General features: G+C 55.0%; 1 protein-coding gene across 9 annotated transcripts in view; it reads left to right on the top strand.

Moving 5' to 3' along the window:
• The window catches only part of CIT (citron rho-interacting serine/threonine kinase), a 177,282-nt gene extending 164,436 nt beyond the window's left edge, over nucleotides 1–12,846 (top strand). For 8 of the 9 annotated variants that reach the window (XM_062181903.1, XM_062181905.1, XM_062181904.1 and 5 more), the window contains 7 exons: nucleotides 939–1,047; nucleotides 1,411–1,539; nucleotides 2,079–2,159; nucleotides 3,892–3,970; nucleotides 4,097–4,276; nucleotides 9,967–10,270; nucleotides 12,377–12,846. In XM_062181903.1, coding sequence (XP_062037887.1) covers nucleotides 939–1,047; nucleotides 1,411–1,539; nucleotides 2,079–2,159; nucleotides 3,892–3,970; nucleotides 4,097–4,276; nucleotides 9,967–10,270; nucleotides 12,377–12,400 — 906 coding nt within the window. In that variant the 3' untranslated portion in view covers nucleotides 12,401–12,846. The remainder of the gene's footprint in view (nucleotides 1–938; nucleotides 1,048–1,410; nucleotides 1,540–2,078; nucleotides 2,160–3,891; nucleotides 3,971–4,096; nucleotides 4,277–9,966; nucleotides 10,271–12,376) is intronic. The other variant, XM_062181906.1, reaches the window with a different exon arrangement.
• Nucleotides 12,847–18,923: the final 6,077 nt, after the last annotated feature.

Raw genomic sequence — 18,923 nt, 5'->3', positions numbered from 1 at the left:
CATGTTAGACCAGTAACTGACTCGGTTCTGGAGAGAGCGTGCATTGCTGAGAGTAAGCCCCTTCTGCCCGTCCTGAGCCTGGTCTCTCTCTGGTGCGCTTGCGATTAGTCCTGCAAGGGAGAGGAGGGGTGCAGGACCATAGACAGGGGGCGCTGCCTCTTAGCGAAATGATTTCATTCCGGGTGGGATGTCGCTGGCTTAGGCAGTGTGTTTACCGAGTGCCCACTGGTCCTGGGAACCCAGCTGGTCACTTTCGTGTGGCTCTGAGCAGCAGCGGGGATAATATCTGGTTTCCAGGTGAGGCAGTTGAGGCTGGGGGAGATCCTGAGTTACAAAGTTGAGCCGCAAGCTGTAGTTTGATTTTCCCTGTTCTTTCCCTGTGTGCTGCTGCCTACTTAGTAGGTGACAGTGCATACCCAGTGGCGGTGAGCGTTGCGTCTTGTTTGGGTTTAGATTCTGGAAGCTTCCCAGAAGTCATTGCTGCCACCACGTGGAATGAGCATGCCTGGTGTTTTGGTGACATTAGGATCAACCTAGAACAATAAATAGGAATACGTAGGATGACGATGGTGATGGGTGTAGTGGGTGATAGTCTCTCCTTGGAAACTTCCAGGCAGGAGGAAGCTAAGCCACGACTCGAACAGCTGGAGTGTTTTCCTGGTCTTTTTTTCCCTCTGATAAGAATGTCGTGCTGTCCTCTCATGGAAACGGTGCTTCCGACCCCTGGGGGCTGCGATTTTTTAGTCTGGGGTTGCAAAGAGCAATCGTAGGAGGCCATCAGGGGTCCCTGAGAGGCCCTCCTGGTGATGGGCTGTGTGTGACCGCACGAACCAGTCTAGCTAGCGACTGTGTGCAGGGATAGTGATGGCAGATGAACAGCGGGGACACGGGGTGGCCCTGTGCTCGCTCTCACACCCTCCTCCCTCCGGCTGGTCCAGGAGATCGAGACCTCAGAGCCCTGCAGCTGTATCCACTTCACCAATTACAGTATCCTCATCGGAACCAACAAATTCTACGAGATTGACATGAAGCAGTACACGCTAGAGGGTAGGGCCTGCGTCCCCTCCCCGACCCTACGTGCGCCCTGGCCTCCCTGGAAGTCACGGCACGGCATGGCTATCTATGTCCCCTCCCCGACCCCATGTGCAGACCGGCCTCCCCGGGAGTCATGGCACGTCGCGGCTGCCTGTGCCTCCTCCCGACCCCACGCACGGCCCTGCCTCCCCGGGAGTCACGGCACGTCGTGGCTGGCTGTGCCCCCTCCCCGACCCCACGCACGGCCCTGCCTCCCCGGGAGTCACGGCATGTCGTGGCTATCTGTGCCCCCTCCCTGACCCCACGCACGGCCCTGCCTCCCCGGGAGTCACGGCACGTCGTGGCTGAAGCCCTGCTTCTCGCTCGCCTTCGCAGAATTCCTGGATAAGAACGACCACTCCTTGGCGCCCGCTGTGTTTGCCTCCTCGTCCAACAGCTTCCCTGTCTCGATCGTGCAGGTGAACGGCGCAGGGCAGCGAGAGGAGTACTTGCTGTGCTTCCACGGTGGGTCATGGCTGCTCTTGGGGGGCCTCTGGGATGCCAGGAAGCCCAGCCTGGGCCTACCTGGGCTGGGGGTGGCCGGGGGGCCCTGGGCATTCAGGGAGCATCCTTCTGGCACCATCGAGGCCCTGGGGGCCCATCTGCCCACATCCAGGCACTTCCCGGGTCCAGCCCCACACATTCCTTCCCCCCTTTGCCTGGCTCGCTCCTTGTCCTTCCTCACTCTTTCCCTGCCGCCTTTGTTTGATCCCTGGATCTGCCCCCCACCCCGTCTCTTCCTCCTTCTCTCCCCTTTCCCATTCTACTCCCCTTCTGCCCTGCACTTAAACTCTTTTGATAAAGCCTAAGATAGTAAAGTGAACTTAGTAAATTAAAAAATAAATTCTCCAATTTTTTGATAAAGACAGAGCTGGCCCGGCTGCGGGCCCCGGGTCGCACAGCCCGGTGACCCTGGCCGGCATCCCCTGGGCTCTGCTGCTTGTCTTTGCCACAGTGTCACCCACGCGCTGTGCTCACATCCCTGTGCTCTCCGCACCTTGCAGAATTTGGGGTGTTCGTGGATTCTTATGGAAGGCGTAGCCGCACGGACGACCTCAAGTGGAGCCGCTTGCCCTTGGCCTTCGGTAGGTGAGGCGTGGTGCGGGAGCCGGTGTCCTGGGAGGGAGCTGCAGGTGGAGTTCTGCTGTGAGCTCTGTGCTCGTGGGTTCCATTAGACCCCAAGCACCCAGCGTCACGGTCACCGAGGAAGTGTTCCTGGCAAGGCGTCTGAGGAGGCAGATGCCATTCCACCCTTGAGAGATACCGCTGGGCTCCCCCGATAGAACAGAGAACTTTCCCTGTGCATTTCGGTCACTTTGGAAGGGCTTCTTGGTAACCCACGGCATGGCCAGACTGCCAATGAACGAGTTCTGGTTAGGGAGCAGTTGGGGCCTGCTCATTCCTTTGTAAGCGTGAGCATCTTTGTACTGCTCTCTGCACACTTGCCCCGTGGGATCGTAAGTCACTAAACATGGGCCTGCTGGGTTCAGGAGGAAATACGTCCATGCAAGCGCGTCCCCACGTATCTGTGAATGTGTGGGTATTCTGGGCCATTAGGGCACTGCAGCCTTCAGTCTGGCCGCGGTCTGGCCACAGTACCCTGGTTTGTGTGGCTGTCGCTGCATGGCAAGCCATGCCAAGACCTAGAGACTTCAAACAGCTTGTCGTTGGCCGAGACTCGGCGGCTGGACTGCACCCTTCTGCTTCTCGCAGTCTTAGCAGGGGCTCTGAGGCCACCAGAACATCCCAAATGGGCTCACAAATGGTGCAGGCCATCGGTGTGGGGCGTCAGGTGGGCGCTCCGCTGGGACTGGGGGCCAGAGGCCTCGCTCCTCTCCTGCGGGAGTCCAGAAGGCGAAGCAGAGCTTTTGCTTCCAGCACATTCTGCTGGCCAAAGCAGGCCCGAGAGCCCAGATTCCAAGCAAGGAGACCGTGCGGGGGTTCGAGTACAGGGAGGCACGAGCGGCAGTCTGACACCATGGTGGCGCAGGAGGACTGGCAGTGCCCACGGCCTGTTGTCTTCCAGACAGGAGACGGCTCCAGCTGTGACCGCTCCAGTTTGAGTGACACCATGACACAGAGACAGGCTACTCAGACGACCAAAAAGAGCTCAGCATCTAAAATCCATCTTTGTCATTTTTTTTTGAGTTGTTTACAATCAAATGGTTTAAAAAGGTACTCAGTGAGAAGTCTCACTGAGATCATCCAGTCCAGGTCTCCCATGTGGGTGACAGGGGCCTCGCTACTTAAGCCACCAGCTGCTTCCCCCCAGGGTCTGCATTAGTGGAGTTGTTGACTCGGGTGCTGGGGCCGGGCAGAGCCCAGGCGCTCTGATGTGGGACGTGGGCTCATTGTCCTGCCAGGCCACTCCTGCTCCTCAGCTTAGGAGGTTTTTATGCTTCCAGTACTTTACCCAAATACAACACGTAAAAATACACATTTTTTTTTTGAACCAGTAAGGTAGCATCCTTTACACATTATTCTGATCCTTGCTTATGCACTGAACAGTGAAGCTTGGGTATTTCCCATATCCGTCCATAGAAAGCTGCTTCATGCCGTTCCCAGCTGTGCCCAGTTCCAGACTCGGCCGCGGAATTCAGTGGCTCCCCTATAATACCCAGATGAGTGGTGCTGCTGTAACGGACCGTGTGACCGAATGAGCCCGACACTGCACGATCATGCGGGCACGTGTGTGTGTCTGCAGGATAAATTCCTTCATATGGGATTGTTGGGTCAAAAGCCGCATCTAGCCAGGCTTTCATTTTCCCTCTTCCAACCCTTCTTTTCCTGTGTTCTTCCTCCACGGTGCCCACGCAGCCTACAGAGAACCCTACCTGTTTGTGACCCACTTCAACTCACTGGAAGTGATTGAGATCCAGGCGCGCTCCTCGCTGGGGTAAGCATTGCCCTTCTGGGCTTTGAAAACCCTGGCTATGGGCCGGGGTGTGTGTTTCTTCCTCACTTGCCTCGCGATGAACATACAACCTATGATGGACTTGAACTCTGGTCTGCGACTCTGCAGGACCCCTGCTCGAGCGTATCTGGAAATCCCGAACCCACGCTACCTGGGCCCCGCCATCTCCTCGGGAGCCATTTACCTGGCGTCCTCGTACCAGGATAAGGTCAGGGTCATCTGCTGCAAAGGAAACCTCGTGAAGGAGCCCGGCACTGACCACCACCGGGTCCCCTCCACCTCCCGCAGGTACCGACCCCTCCCCTCCCTCCGCGCTGGGGCAGGACGCTTTCTACAGAGCAGGACATCTCCGCTCAACTGGCTGAGCTTTCCCAGTCTTCACATTTACAACACCTGTTTCTCTGAGATCTGCAGCATTGAAACGACACGGTCCCTTCCAGGCGTCAGAATTGTAGAGTTGCCCCCTGTGAGAGGGAACAGTCTGGTCTTCCCGCTGGGGTGCGCTTCAGAGACTGGCAGGGGTGGGCCGTGAAGTGTACATCCATTCCATTGGCAGATGTGTTAGCTTCTCATTACAGTGAACTACCTAGGGCACGTTACTTAGGAAGGAAGGTTGAAGTTAGCTTACGGTTTTGGAGGTTCACAGTCCAAGACCGGGGGCCCCCTGGGTCTGGTGTCTGATGAGGGCGGTGGGTGGTGGACGACATGAGAGAAAGGGTCACACAGTGAGCCAGGAAGCAGAGAGACAGGTGTGTGTTCATCTGTGCCTATGTGGGCTCTCGGCATTAAAGCCATTAAAGTCATGGGGAGCCACCCCAGCAACCTCCCCAAGGCCCTACAGCAGCTAAGTTCCGCTAACTGTTGACATTAACCAGTGCCCTGAGTTTTGGGAACCAAGCCATTAACATGGGCCCCCAAACCATATCCAAACCGTGATAGCAGATATTTTGCTTTGCTGGTTTGGGGCTTGCCTGGTGGGGTGGGGTGTAATGGTGAATAGGTCAGATGCAGCCCCCAACCCTCAGCCTTTGATAATGCTTAAAGCCAAGTACGGGAGAGATGGGGCCATCAGGATCATATAAAAAAGATATATAAAAAATTATTCACAAGCTTGCAGTTTGCAGCCTAGATTCATTTGTTTTTCTGTGTAGCCACTCTTCAGATTGTTGCCAGCCTTTTGTGCACCATGCTGATGATCCTAGGAACTTGCTGGAAACCAGAAGTGCCAGATAGCCCCGTGCTCCCAACTCTTGGCTTGGCCCTGCCTCGGAGGCTCAAAGGGCTACACTTAATTTCCAGGGTTCTGAAAAGTTGATTTTGACAGGCTTTGTCGGTGTTCTTGTTGCTTTTAGGGAGGGACAGGTTTTCAGAGATCTTTTTTTTTTTTTTTTAATTTATTTATTTATTTGAAAATCAAAGCTACACAGAGAAGGAGAGGCAGAGAGAGAGTCTTCCATCCACTGGTTCACTCCCCAATTGACCGCAACGGCTGGAGCTGCACCGATCCAAAGCCAGGAGCCAGGAGCTTCTTCCGGGTCTCCCACGTGGGTGCAGGGGCCCAAGAACTTGGGCCGTCTTCTGCTGCTTTCCCAGGCGGCAACAGAGAGCTGGATTGGAAGTGGAGCAGCTGGGTCTCGAACTGGCGCCCATATGGGATGCCGGCACTTCAGGCCAAGGCATTAACCCACTGTGCCACAGCCCTGGCCCAACAGAGGTCTTTTCTCTGCCATTCTGGAATGTTCTTCCCCTTCTCTGCAATAGAAGTGATAGCACATGGTGCATACTCTTGGAGATTGATCCATGTCAGTGTAAGACGTGTTTTTCCTTTTTTTTTTTTTTTTTTTTTTGACAGGCAGAGTGGACAGTGAGAGAGAGACAGGGAGAAAGGTCTTCCTTTTGCCGTTGGTTCACCCTCCAATGGCCGCTGCGGTAGGCGCGCTGTGGCCGGCGCACCACGCTGTTCCGATAGCATTCTTTCACACAGCCTCACTTTTTTTTTTTTTTAAGATGTGTTTATTTACTTGGGAAGCAGATTTACAAGCAGAGCAAGGGAGAGAGAGAGAGAGAGAGGGAGAGAGGGAGAGAGGGAGAGGTCTTCCATATGCTGGTTCACTCCCCAAATGGCTGCAACAGCTGAAGCTGAGCTGATCAGGAGCCAGAAGCTTCTTCCAGGTCTCCCATGCAGGTGCAGGGGCCCAAGGACTTGGGCCATCTTCTTCTGCTTTCCCAGGCCATCAGCAGAGAGCTGGGTCAGAAGTGGAGCAGCCAGGACTCAAACCGGCACCCATATGGGATGCCGGCACTGCAGACAGATGCTTAACCTACTAAGAGTGTTGGCCCCTCGGCCTCACTTTAGCTTGCTTAACTGTCCCTTTATCGAGGGGTGTTTGGGTCACTTCCAGTCTTTGGCCGTGAACGTGTGTCCTTTTGCATGTGGAGGCATCAGCTGCATGGGCGATGGTGGACGTGCACTTGTCATTCTGAGAGATGTTGCTGGGTTTTCTCCCTGGAGGCTGCGCGCATGTGGAATCCCACCAGCTGTGTGAGCAAGCGGGACTGGCCTTGTGCTGACGTGGAGGGCCAGGAGCCAGATCCCAGCTGACGTGTGGGGAGTTTGAGATGTCGGTCTGCAACACAAAGCCCGGGATTGCTCCACCTAGGGGAGCAGTAGAGTGACCTAGGATTCTGCTGGCCCTACCTGTGCTCTCAGTTACATGGGCCTCCTCCCATGGGCTAGGCCAGGGATATGGAGGTGACAGAGACACTACTCTCTCTCTCTCTCTCTCTCTCTCTCTCTCTCTTTTTAAGTTTATTCATTTATTTGAAAGGCAGAATTACAGAGAGGGACAGGCAGAGAGAGTGGGTCTGAGAGAAGAGCTCTTCCATCTGTTGGTTCACTCCCCAAATGGCTACCATGACCAGGGATGGGCCAGGCCGGAGCCAGGAGCCTGGAACTCCATTTGGGTCCCCAGGGCCCAAGCACTTGGGGCATCTTCCTTTGCTTTCCCAGGCACATTAGGGAGCTGGATCGGAAGTAGAGCAGCCAGGATACGAACCAGTGCCCATATGGGGTTCTGGCACGTCATAGGTGGTGGCTCGTCCCACTGCACCGCTGCACCGGCCCCTGTCCTCACTGAAGGGGCTCATGGTTTGGTGAAGGAACCAAATCTAATCTCACAGAATACTGAGGTCTTGAAAGAGGCAGTCGCACACTTCGTATTTTGAAACTACATCCTAGTGAATGGTCTCTGCTGTTGTGAATGCTGTAGGAATTAATGAGCCGGACATGGTTGGTCAGGGGGTCTTACTCCCAGCACTCCTCTGGGCTCTGCCTCCGAGGGGCTCCGCCCGGGGATGGCTGGATCTCCCAAGTCTGCCAGAAACCAAGCGTTGTAATTAGGTTGCTGCCCTCTGCTTGGCCTCACCAGTCGGGTGGCCAGGCCTTGCGTCTGTGACTTTGTGACCTCTTGGCGAGGAATGGCTTATTCTGGCTGAAAATGGTTCCAGCAGGGGTGGCAGGGGTAGAAATAATGCACTTGCTTTCCTGCTGTTGCCAGGCGTGACTGGAAAGTCAGTCTGTGAAGTCTTTAGTTGTCCCCTGGCTTCTAGAACCGTCTGTGCTTCTGATCACTCTGGGCAGGTCGGCTTGGCTGGTTGGGGTTCACTGCAGGCCTCATTTTCCTGGTCTTTTTGGCAGAGCAGGAAATGCAACTCTGTAGAAAACATAAAACTGACCTGTAGACCATCAGTCCCGAGCGCATGTGGAGATGGAAGGCTCGGCTCCCATGACGGCCACTTCCTTTCTTCACGAGGATCTCGGCTGACGTCCTGAATGGCCCTCCTGGGCCAGCCTTCCTCCCCAGGGCAGACCGCTGCCTCCCGCTTGCTTTGTGCTGGCTTCCTGTGGACACACCTTGTAGTTCCTCTGCCATTTTAAGAGGCTTACTGTGGCTCCCCTACTTGGCATTTCTTTTCATTTGTCTTTGGTGTCTCAAAGCTGTGTGGCTAGATGGGAATCTAATCCTCGATTTCAAGAAGTTCACATCTGAGTTATCTCAGACAAGCGTTCTGGTCTCCCGAGCCTTCGGGCTGTGGGCCTGCACAGCTAGAGTGGCCTGGGGAAGCTGTTCTCGGCGTGCTGACTGCCAACAGGATTGTCTCCGCTCGCAGACACTGCCGCTCCCTGGAGCAGGAACTGGCAGGCTTCTCTCTGGGAAGGTCCAGGTGGGCCACGCCTTCAGCTCCAAGGCCCTCCGGTCTCTGTCTTGGCTCTCAGTCCTGTTGTCACAGTGCAAAGGCAGCGTAGACAGTGCATAACCAGGTGGGCATGGCAGTGTGCCAATAAAACTTTATTGACTAAAGCAGGCGTCTGCCGGCATTTGGCCCTCCAGCCTGTCTGGAGCCTCTCCTTCCCAGTGGGTCAGGTCTTTGATGCACATTGCTTTTCAGTAATGGGCATTGACAAGAGAAGTTTTGATAGAGCAAGACAAATACTTGAAGAAAAAAGTCAGATCGATAAAATGTTAACCTCTTCCAAAGACATCGATTTAACTGTCAAGGATTAAGATTGGGCTCTGGGAAAACCGGCAGTGCTCTCCAGTAATTCTGAAGACAGGACCTGCTGTAGGATGGTAGTGCAAAAGCCCAAGCCCTAGCATGTGAGCATGCAACTTCGTTGAGAACATTAGGGCAAAAAGAAGTTAGTATGCAATTTGTATTTGTTTCATTTTTAGATTCAGCATGTAAGTGCATTGTAATTTGGGTTTTAGAAATATCTAGGGTAAAATAATAATTTTCTCGATTTCCAATTTTGATAAAACCCTGATCAATCAAATACACCTTCAGGTAACTTTCACTGTAAATGCTGGTCCCGTCTAAGTAGGTTGCCTTTTCCCAGCACCAGTCACATCAGGTAATGTGGGCCCCTGTTGTTTCTCTGCTGAGCCGGGATGGGAGGGCGTTGACTCAGCAGGTCCAAGTTCAGCTTCCACTGTACCACCTCAAAGATTGCATGGGAAAACAGGAATGGAAAGATAAGCTTATTTGGGTACAAAAAGTTTTGAAGTCCATGCAATGTTTTTATAAGAGGCATTTCCCATGCATTTCTTGAAGAGCCCACATATCTCTTGGCCTTGCTACTTCAGAGAGATGGTCAGGGGCCTGGGTTTGCTGAAGTCTACATTCACAGTGTCCAGGCCAGGCCTGGGTGGAGGGGGTAGATTGGTCCCAGGAAAAGCCCCTAGTTGTTTTTTATCTGTTTGATGATTAACCATTGACCTTGGGGCAAGGGACATATTTTGAGCCAGCTGCACTGTTGGGTCTGCTCTGCTGAGTTCCCTATCGATATATCCCCATTGCCACGACTGAAAGTCATCAACTTTCTGAGCATCAGCATAAGGTGCCACAGAGTGTCCTGGAAAGCCCCCTGGGTGGAGGGGGAGGTGACCAAGCACCCGGCCAGGAGGGGAACCCTATGGCAGCTGACTGTGAGCAGCACAGGCCTTCTCAAAACTGCATCTTGGATGCAAGTCCTCCCAGGTCATTGACTTCTGGGTGTCAGCAGGCTTAACCCCTTCTCTCTGGGCCTCCTAGGCTTTGGGGATATAGCGTGGGGATTATGACGTCAGACTGCCCTGGGCTGGAATCCCAGCCCCGCCGCTCACCTGCTCAGGTGAGTCCAGGCCTCTCCACGGGCTCTGTGACTCTCTAGCCTGTAGGACGGTGGTCATGCTCGTCCGTCCCTAGCTCACAGAGCTGTCTGATCCTTTCCTGAGACACGGCAGGAGCTTAGCCCAAGGCCTGCCCCGCCACAGGTGCTCACTGAATCGGAGCTCGCACCCGGGCCGGGATGCCTGGCGTGCTCCAGCAACATGAAGCAGGAACCTGAGCTCCAGGTGTCACCTCTGACCTCAGTGTGCAGGTCGGAGCAGGGGCTGCTCAGAGAAGACTCTCAGCTCCCTGCCTCTTCTCATTGCCAGCAGCCCCAACAAGCGAGGCCCGCCGACGTACAACGAGCACATCACCAAGCGCGTGGCTTCCAGCCCGGCGCCACCCGAAGGCCCCAGCCACCCCCGAGAGCCAAGCACACCCCACCGCTACCGCGAGGGGCGGACAGAGCTGCGCAGGGACAAGTCTCCTGGCCGCCCCCTGGAGCGCGAGAAGTCCCCGGGCCGCATGCTGAGCACGCGGAGGGAGCGGTCCCCCGGGAGGCTGTTCGAAGACAGCAGCAGGGGCCGGCTGCCGGTGGGAGCAGTGAGGACCCCACTGTCCCAGGTTAACAAGGTAAGGCTCCGTCCGAGCCCGTGCGTCTGCCGCGGAGCCAGAGGAGGGGCTCAGGGCTCAGGGCTTGGGGCCACGCTTGTCAAACAGGGCCTCTGGGACTGCACTTGAGGCTTTGTGAGGTGTATGAGACCAGAGGAGACCAGGAGGAAGACGTACTTCGTTGTAGAAGAGGACTCCTGAGCAAACAGATTACATGTGTGATTAAATAGGCGGGGGCCTGTGGGTGGGTCTAAAACCCTGACGGCTACCCCAGGCAGATTGTTCCATTCCCCCGAGGTGAGCGTTAGCAGCTTCTAGAGGTCTCCTGTCTATACCAGCAGATGCGAGTGTCCACCAGGGGTCTTCGAAAAGCTCATGGAAAATGTGTATTATTAAAAAAACTATGCATATATCTCAACATGTATTTTTATTTGATAGTTAGAAAAGCAGAGGATTCAAAAATTTTTTTTAAAGATTTATTTATTTATTTGAAAGTCAGAGTTGGAGACAGGGAGAGAGAGCGCGCACCCATCCACTGGTTCACTCCCCAAATGGCTGCAACAGCCAGAGTTGAGCCAAGCCAAAGCCAGGAGCTAGAAGCTTCATCTGGGTCACCCACCTTAGGTGACAGGGGCCAAAGCACTTGGGCCATCCTCCATTGCCTTTCCCAGGCCATCAGCAGGGAGCTGGATCAGAAATGGAGCAGCCAGGATACAAACCGGCACCCATATGGGATGCTGGCATTGTGGGTTGCAGTTTTAGCTGCTATACCACAACACTGGCCCTTCAAATTTTTTTGCAACAAAATAAAGTTGTCTTTGTAATTGATTTTTTTCCCATTTTATTTGAAAGTGGATGAAATCTTCATCCACTGGTTCACCCCTGAAATGCCTAGAACAGCGGGGTTGGGTTGGGCCAGTCCAGGCTGAAGCTAGGAGTTGGAGACTCCGTCCCGGTCTCCCACGTGAGTGGCAGGGAACCCAGTACTTGAGCCATCACCTGCTGCCTCCCAGGTGTGCATTAGTAGGAAGCTGGATCAGAAGTGGAGCTGGGACTTGGAACCAGGCACTCTGATACTGGATGTGGGCGTCTCAAGTGCTGTGCCAAACACCTGCCCCAAACTTGACCTTTAGTTCGATTTTTCCATGAACTTCTTGAAGTTTCCTTGTATTCTCCCTTTCTAAACACGAACGAGAGCAACCACATGAACTGCTCTGTGCTCCGCCTCTCACGCCCACCCAGTTCATGTTCGTGTGTACCGGTTTTTCCCCAGAAGGCCCCACAGAGATGGTGACAGAGGCCACTGCCTGCAAGCACTTTGCATTTTTTGAAAACTCTACACCGCGTGCATGTATTGTCCATGTAATTTGGGGTTGACAGCTGAGGAAATGGGTGGATGTGTTGAAGATGAGGGGCTCCCGTGTGCAGGGGAGGCCAGCCAGTTCCCGGAGCCCACTCTCAACAAAGGACTGATTTCCTGGGCACCTTTACTGGTAGAGAAAGGAGGAGAAGCCAGCCACGTGTTTTTCCTTACCCTTTTTCTTTCTTTCTTTCTTTTTTTTTTTTTAAGATTTATTTATTTATTTAAGAGGTAGAGTTACAGTGAGAGGGAGAGGCAGAGAGAGATCTTCCCTCCGCTGGTTCACTCCCCAAATGGCCTCAATGGCCGGAGCCGTGCCGATCCGAAGCCAGGAGCCAGGTGCCTTCTCCCGTCTCCCATGCGGGTGCAGTGGCCCAATGATTTGGGCCATCTTCTACTGGTTTCCCAGGCCATAGCAGAGAGCTGGATTGGAAGAGGGGCAGCCAGGACTAGAACCGGTGCCCGTGTGGATGCCAGCGCCGCAGCTGGAGGATTAACCTACTGCAGCATGGCGCCGGCCCTCTTATTCTTTCTGATTTGCCAATAAAGCCGTGTGTGTGTGCGCGCAGTAGAAGTCCACAGCGAGCTTCAGGGACTGCTCAGCGGCTTCCGCTCCCTGACTGAGCCCAAGCTGCAGGGGCCGGCTCCGCGGGGCAGGACTCTCGGCAGCCGCTGTGCGCTCCTGTGTGGATTGTGCAGAGCCCGGCAGCCTCCGGGGTCCTGTGGGCTGGGATGGCTAAACCCCCCCCTCCTCGTTCTGTTCCTAGGTCTGGGACCAGTCTTCAGTATAAATCTCAGCCAGAAAAACCAACTCCTCATCTTAATCTGCAGGAAAATACCAAACACACCACGGAACTCCGCTGAAGGGGACCACAGCGGCCGTCGGTTCAGCTGCCCCCGGCACAGCCGGGCCCAGACCCGCCTCGGCACGGACACCCGTCTCCTGGAGGTGCAGGTGGCTGTGGCTCCTCCTCGGCTCCTCCTGCAGTCATCTTTGCACTTTGTTACTCCTTCAAAGCATTCAGCAACTTTTGTAAAGCTTTAGCCTGTACCAGCTCATCAGAGGAAACCAACCGGGACGCCTCCTAACTACGGCGTGGTTAGACTCCTAGTTAGCTGCTCTCAGATCGTAGGCTTGGTTGGTTTTTCTTTTGGTTTTGGTTTGTTTCCGTTTTTGTTTTGTTTTGTTTTGTTTTTTAAGACCACGGAATTCTTAATAGATTTGAATAGCAATGTATTTCCTGTTGTAGTCCTTTTTAGCTAGATCCCACCATCGGGTCTTTGCCACTGGCACGCAGCGTAGAAGAGTCCCCGTCTGTTGGCTAGCACTCTAGTAGGCTCACTCTCATTCAAGTCCATCCTCCTAGCTGGCCCTGTTTTCCCCAGGGCGAAACCGTAGCCGAATGTTTACTGTTCTCATTGCCTTTTACGGCCTCAGTGACTTCCCCTCCCACCAGCTGAGAATGTACGAGGTCAGCGGAGGTCAGCGGAGGTCAGCGGAGGTCAGCGGGCCTCAGCTCGCAGGCAGTGACTTGGGGCCAAGGGACCTCTACAGAGTTTTCCTTCCCTGCCCCTCAGCATCCTTCCCCAGCCTGCTCCCCACTCTCCATCATAGCTGTGGCCAGGAAAGCATGCGAAAGACTGGCTCCGACGCCAGCGTTAACGGCTCTCGGGGTTGGGGAGGGGACCGGGGACGCCCACCTCCTGTCCGTGAGGGCGCTGGGATGGGGAAGACCCCCCGCCCGGGAGCTGTGCATGGCGGTCCCCTGCATGTGCTGCCCCCAGCCTGGCTGCCCCAGCCCGGGTCGCTCTGCCTGTATCAGCACCACCCCATAGCGTAGCCCCCGCCGACTCGAGACCCTCTGACCACTTTGCCAACTAACTGGCCACACCAAGCTGCAGTCTGTAGCACTGAACAAACAAAACACAAAACGCTCAAGCCTTACGACCAGAGAAGGATTTCAGCGAAGCACCACGTCACACTCGGTACCCGCGCCCGCCACGCTCCCCTGCTGGCTCCCCCGCGGGCGCTCCGTTCACACACAGCCCAGCACGGTTCTACCCCAGGAAACTGTGACTTCTAGACGAGCCTTTCCCTAGGGCTAGATCTAAGGCCAGGAGGTGGGAGGCAGAGCCGCAGCTCAACTCTCCCAGCCCTGCCGGGGCGGGAAGTCCTCCGGTGCAGTGCGGCTCCCACTCTCTCTCCCTCCCCTCCGGGAGGGTGCGGAATTCCTGGCAACCAGTACAGAACCAACCTAGAGGCTCTGCAGTTGGCAAGCTAACTAGCGGCCTTACTTCTGCCTTTAATCTCCCACAAGGCACCTCTTGCTTTGGATTCTCCGTGACTCTCTTGGGCACGCCTCTTCCACCAAGGCGCACCCTAGGTGTAGGCTAAAAGGTAGACCTGTGTCCACCACAGCAGGCGAACATGACCGTGTTCTTAACCCGTGTGTCCGCAGTTCAGGTCGCTCTCCAGATTGCAACCTGGCCCAAACACTGGCTCCTTCCTGCTCGTCTCTTAACCTAAGTGCTTTCTTGTCTGAAACGCCCATGAACCTCCATGTTGTAGCGTCGCTGGCAGGTGTCCTGTTGTTGTGTCCCCTGTGTCGCTTGGTGTGTTTAGGGTCCCATCTCCGCCCCCAGCCCCTCCCCCAGGGCAGATCGGACTGAATGTTGGCCGCAGTTTCTGTCTCTTGGTCCACAAGCGTTTGGAAAGGTCCCTGAGTTTGGTCTTTCAGTCTTGGCATTTCATTTAGGCGCTCCATGAGAAACGGGCAGCTGACGCCCTGACACTGTATATTGTGTGTCCCATTTGTGAAATGCTTCCCGCTATATAGAACTAGCTCAAAAACTGTACATATTTACAAGAAACTTTATATTCGTAAAAAAACAAAAAAGGAAATTGAATTGGTTTCTACTTTTTTATTGTAAAAGGTGCATTTTTCAACACTTACTCTTGGTTTCAACGGTGGTAGTTGTGGCCAGCTGCCCTTCCCAGGAGCGGGGGGAGCCCCGTGCAACCACCACGATGCCAGCAGGAAACACCGGGACACAAAACTGCGTCAGAAGCTTCTTAGCATAAGTAAGATTCTAGGTCCCCAGCAGTACAGGCTCTTTCTTCATTCCCTTTTTTATTCTGAGCGCAGAAGAGAACACAGGAGCAGTTGGAGGACCCACCGCGAGAGGAACGGACTTGTTGTGGCACAGTAGTGAAATAAAGCGATGATCTCAACACACTGCTGCCCTGCAGTCCTCTTTTCTTGAGAGGCCTTGAAAACGCTGCCTGGGGTCGGCGACGGCTCCCTGTGCAGGGAGGCGGCCCCTTGGGGGCGGGCTGGGACAGCCGCGTGGTGGTGGGCGCAGAGAAGTGGGCCCTTGGGGACTGGCTGGGACAGCGCGTGGTGGTGGGCGCAGGGAGCCGGCTCCACAGAGTGGGCTGGGACAGCCGTGTGGTGGTGGGTGCAGTGCAGGGAGATGGGGCGGGCTGGGACAGCCGCGTGGTGGTGGGCGCAGGGAGCCGGCTCCACGGGCAGGCTGGGACAGCTGTGTGGTGGTGGGTGCAGCGCAGGGAGGCGGGGCGGGCTGGGATAACCACGTGGTGGTGGGCGCAGGGAGGCGGCCCCCCAGGTTGGGCTGGGACAGCCTTGTGGTGGAGGGTTTGCACGCAGGCTGGCGTCTTGCAGTCAGATCGGGGGTGGGGTACGTTCTCTTCCGAAAGTGGGATGCTTGCAATGAACCATGAATTCACAGTTAGGGTCGTTTTGTAGGCCTGGCTGCAGACTGGGAAAGCTCGTAGCCTCAGCAGGACATCTTGCAGAGATTACTCGGTGGGTGGCCCGGTTCTCCTGGGGTGCAGATAACTAGGAAAATGGGTCAGCGTCAGCGTTCTCTCGCCAGGCATGGTAAGGCCACTGAGGCTTTAATAATGTGCATTTCCTTTGGGGGAGCAGTTGATTGAGGTAATTAAGAATCTCTGTACTTCACTTTTTAACTAGATGAATAGTTAAGTCTGCAGGTAAATTTAAGACGAATATTTACGACTGCGAGGTAAGTCTTGTCAGTTCGTACTTTGTTATATAAACTTGCTTGAGCCAGATAAATATTGTTTTAGGCAAATGGTGACTTTTTTTTTTTTTTTTTTGGTTTGTTTCCTGTCACTTTTAGCCATTGATGTGTCTTTTTAAATTTTATCTATTTGAGAGGCAAAGAGAGAGTTCGATTTGCTAGTTCTCTTCCCACATGCTGGGGCTGCGGCTGGGGCTGCAGCTGGGGCTGCCCACGCGGCTGGCAGGGTTCTGATCACGGGAGCCAGGGTTGTGCGCGGTAGCAGGAAGCTCAGCCAGGAACGGAACGCAGGCACTGCGCTGTGGGACGCCGGTACCTTCACCACTAGGCTAAATGCCAGCCCCTGCTGTCTGATCTTGTAATGACGTCATCTGTGGTTCAAACTGGACTTGGGTTGCCCCTGACATTGCTTGTGATGGGAACCACAGACAAGAGTTCTGTTCCTCTTTTCTGTGTTACCGTCGGGCATGACAATCCGCCCCAAGGTCAGAATTTTAAGAGAGAAAATAGGAAGCGAAATGCTGGCGCCTTTCTTTCCCCGAAACATTGGACAAATGCCCTTCCCTGATCACAAGCAGCCTTTTCCGTTCCCGCCCTGAGGGTCCTCGGCAGCCGCATGCAGAGCACTCGGGAAGCTAAGCAGGCGCTGGCGTGGTTCTGACAGGTGCAGGGCAGGTTCTAAGGCCCAGCCCTCTGTGCTGCTGTCCCGGCTCCTTCAGCACAGAACGCGCAGTCACATTTCCTGTGCTCACAACTTGGTCTTCACAGCAGGCTTCATTCCCGTGAAACCTCAGGGCTTGGACTTGGGCCAAAAAGAGACGATGTGCTCACTGGGACCGAGCAGCTGCCTTGTCCCACCGGGCCTGGCGTCTGTGATTGGCTCCAGGAAACGTTCCTGCAGACGGAAGTGGAGCATCAGGGAGCCCTGCAGGCATGGGACAAGCCAAGCTTTCTGTCGCAATGCAGTGGTTGAATTGGCTTCTGGGCCTGGGGGGATTTTTGCTTCTCTCTTCCCCACAGGGCATCTGGCAATGTCTGGAGACATTCGTGGCTGCCACCGCTGCTATTGGTATCTAATGGGTAGAGACTGGGGATGCTGCTGAACGTTCTACATTCTACGGTGCACAGGAACCCTGCCCCCACCCCTCCCCCAAGTCACCAAGAGTGATCTGGTCCAAATAGCGTGGAGGTGAGACGCGTCGGCCTGTTCCCCTTGTTCTAGTTGACTTGCTTGGCCGTGTAAAAACTATTCCTGGTGTCTGAGGCATGGGATTGTGGCTCAAGGCACACGGTGTTTATATGAAAAAAGATGTTATCATTCGCCTAATCCAACGTTGATGTTTCCTTTGCCTGGCACTGGGGAGGGAGGTGGTGGACGTGTAGAGGGGAACACTCTGTTTACCCCTGAGTCTATCAATGATTAATGAACTTGGTTTGCCCTGGAGACGTTGTCAGAGGTAGAAGAAATAAATTTGAAACTAACTTTACTGCTGTACGGAACTGGGAACTCGTGCTGCCTTCCAGAGCTTTGAAATAGGAACATGGCTCCCAGTGTGCACATCTGGGCTGTGTTGTCTCCAGGTGCGATGGGTGAACTCAGTGTAGGGGGACAGTTTAGCAAGAAGAGAAACCCCATTTCTCCTGGGTCCAGAGGCCGCGCTGGTCGTCTGGTGAGAGCCACTGTCTGCTTCCCACGTGGTGCCCTGTTGCTGCCCCATCCCCCAGAGGGAGGAGGCTGTGTCCTCACGCAGTGGGAGCTGCCAGCAGCCTCTCTGTGAGGGTCTCCATCCCATCCCCGACATCTGGCCCTTGGAGGGGACACATTCAGACCCGAGCAGTGGTGGACCAGGTCCTGGCAGGACCGGTGCATGTGCAGAAGTGAAACCACGCCCCCACACAAGCAGAGTGGAATCTCACCTCCGCACTGATCGTGCAGGCCCTGCCCAGCCTTGGATGATACCACGGACGCCGCCTTGGCCTTCCAAGTCATGCCGGTCTCCCAGCAAGGAGCCGGCACTTTCCCCTGCTCTGGTCTGCTGGCTTCCTGCTTGTGGCCACGTCCCATTCACGTTCTAAAGGCTTTGTGGCTCCCCGTGTGAAGCAACAGTCCTTGGGGCTGAGTGCTAGTCCGACCCCTCCCATTTTTCAGGGGGGAGACCGGGCTCCCAGAAGCCCTGTGATTGCTCGAGGTCACACAGTTGGAGGGTGACTGAGCTGGACCAACACCGCTCCTCTCCCTGCAGTGTCCGCTCTCGGGGCAGGGGCACGGCTGCAGAATGACCACGTCAGCTTGTGCACGCCATCAGCTTTTCCCACACTTGGGCTGGGGGGCGGGGCGGGGGGAGAGGCAGCAGCCTGCCCAGGGCCCTCCTGGCTTTTCAGAAGTTTGGTACATGTGACCGTGGGTCCCACATCCATGGATCTGGCCAACCACGGGTGGAAAATATTTTTTTTTTTTTTGACAGGCAGAGTGGACAGTGAGAGAGAGAGAGACAGAGAGAAAGGTCTTCCTTTGCCGTTGGTTCACCCTCCAATGGCCGCCACTGCTGGCGTGCTGCGGCCGGCACACCGCGCTGATCCGAAGCCAGGAGCCAGGTGCTTCTCCTGGTCTCCCATGGGGTGCAGGGCCCAAGGACTTGGGCCATCCTCCACTGCCTTCCCGGGCCACGGCAGAGAGCTGGCCTGGAAGAGGGGCATCCGGGACAGAATCCGGCGCCCCGACCGGGACTAGAACCCGGTGTGCCGGCGCCGCAAGGCGGAGGATTAGCCTAGTGAGCCGCGGCGCTGGCGGGTGGAAAATATTTTTAAAAAGGAACTGTACCTGTACCAGATGTGCACTTTTTGGTTGTCATTCACTAAACAATGGAGTTTAGCAAATATTTCCATGGCATTTATGTCATGTAAGTAATCCAGAGGTGACTTAAAGTCCAGAGGGCCGTACAGGTTATACCCAACGCCATGCCGCTTAGATGGGCGGCCTGAGCCTCTTGGGAGCCCTGCAACTGACCTCCTGCAGCTCCCAGGAGAACTGCATTTACCCCGCAGGGCTGTTCTCTACATTCTAGTCCTTCTCAGGTTTGTGTAGAGGGTTCCAGGGGGAAAAAATCGATCTTCATTCAAAAGCAATTTGAGTTAAGCTTTAACCAAGGAGCCGATAAAGGGAATGCTAATGGAGCAAGTGCTACCCAGGTCACGGGACATCCCAGCGTGACACGTGGCTTCTGCCCGGGTCCCACGGGACATCCCAGC

The sequence above is a fragment of the Lepus europaeus genome, chromosome 23 (assembly GCF_033115175.1).
Source record: "Lepus europaeus isolate LE1 chromosome 23, mLepTim1.pri, whole genome shotgun sequence".
Classification (NCBI taxonomy): Eukaryota; Metazoa; Chordata; class Mammalia; order Lagomorpha; family Leporidae; genus Lepus; species Lepus europaeus.
This window is presented reverse-complemented; position numbering and strand designations above follow the sequence as displayed.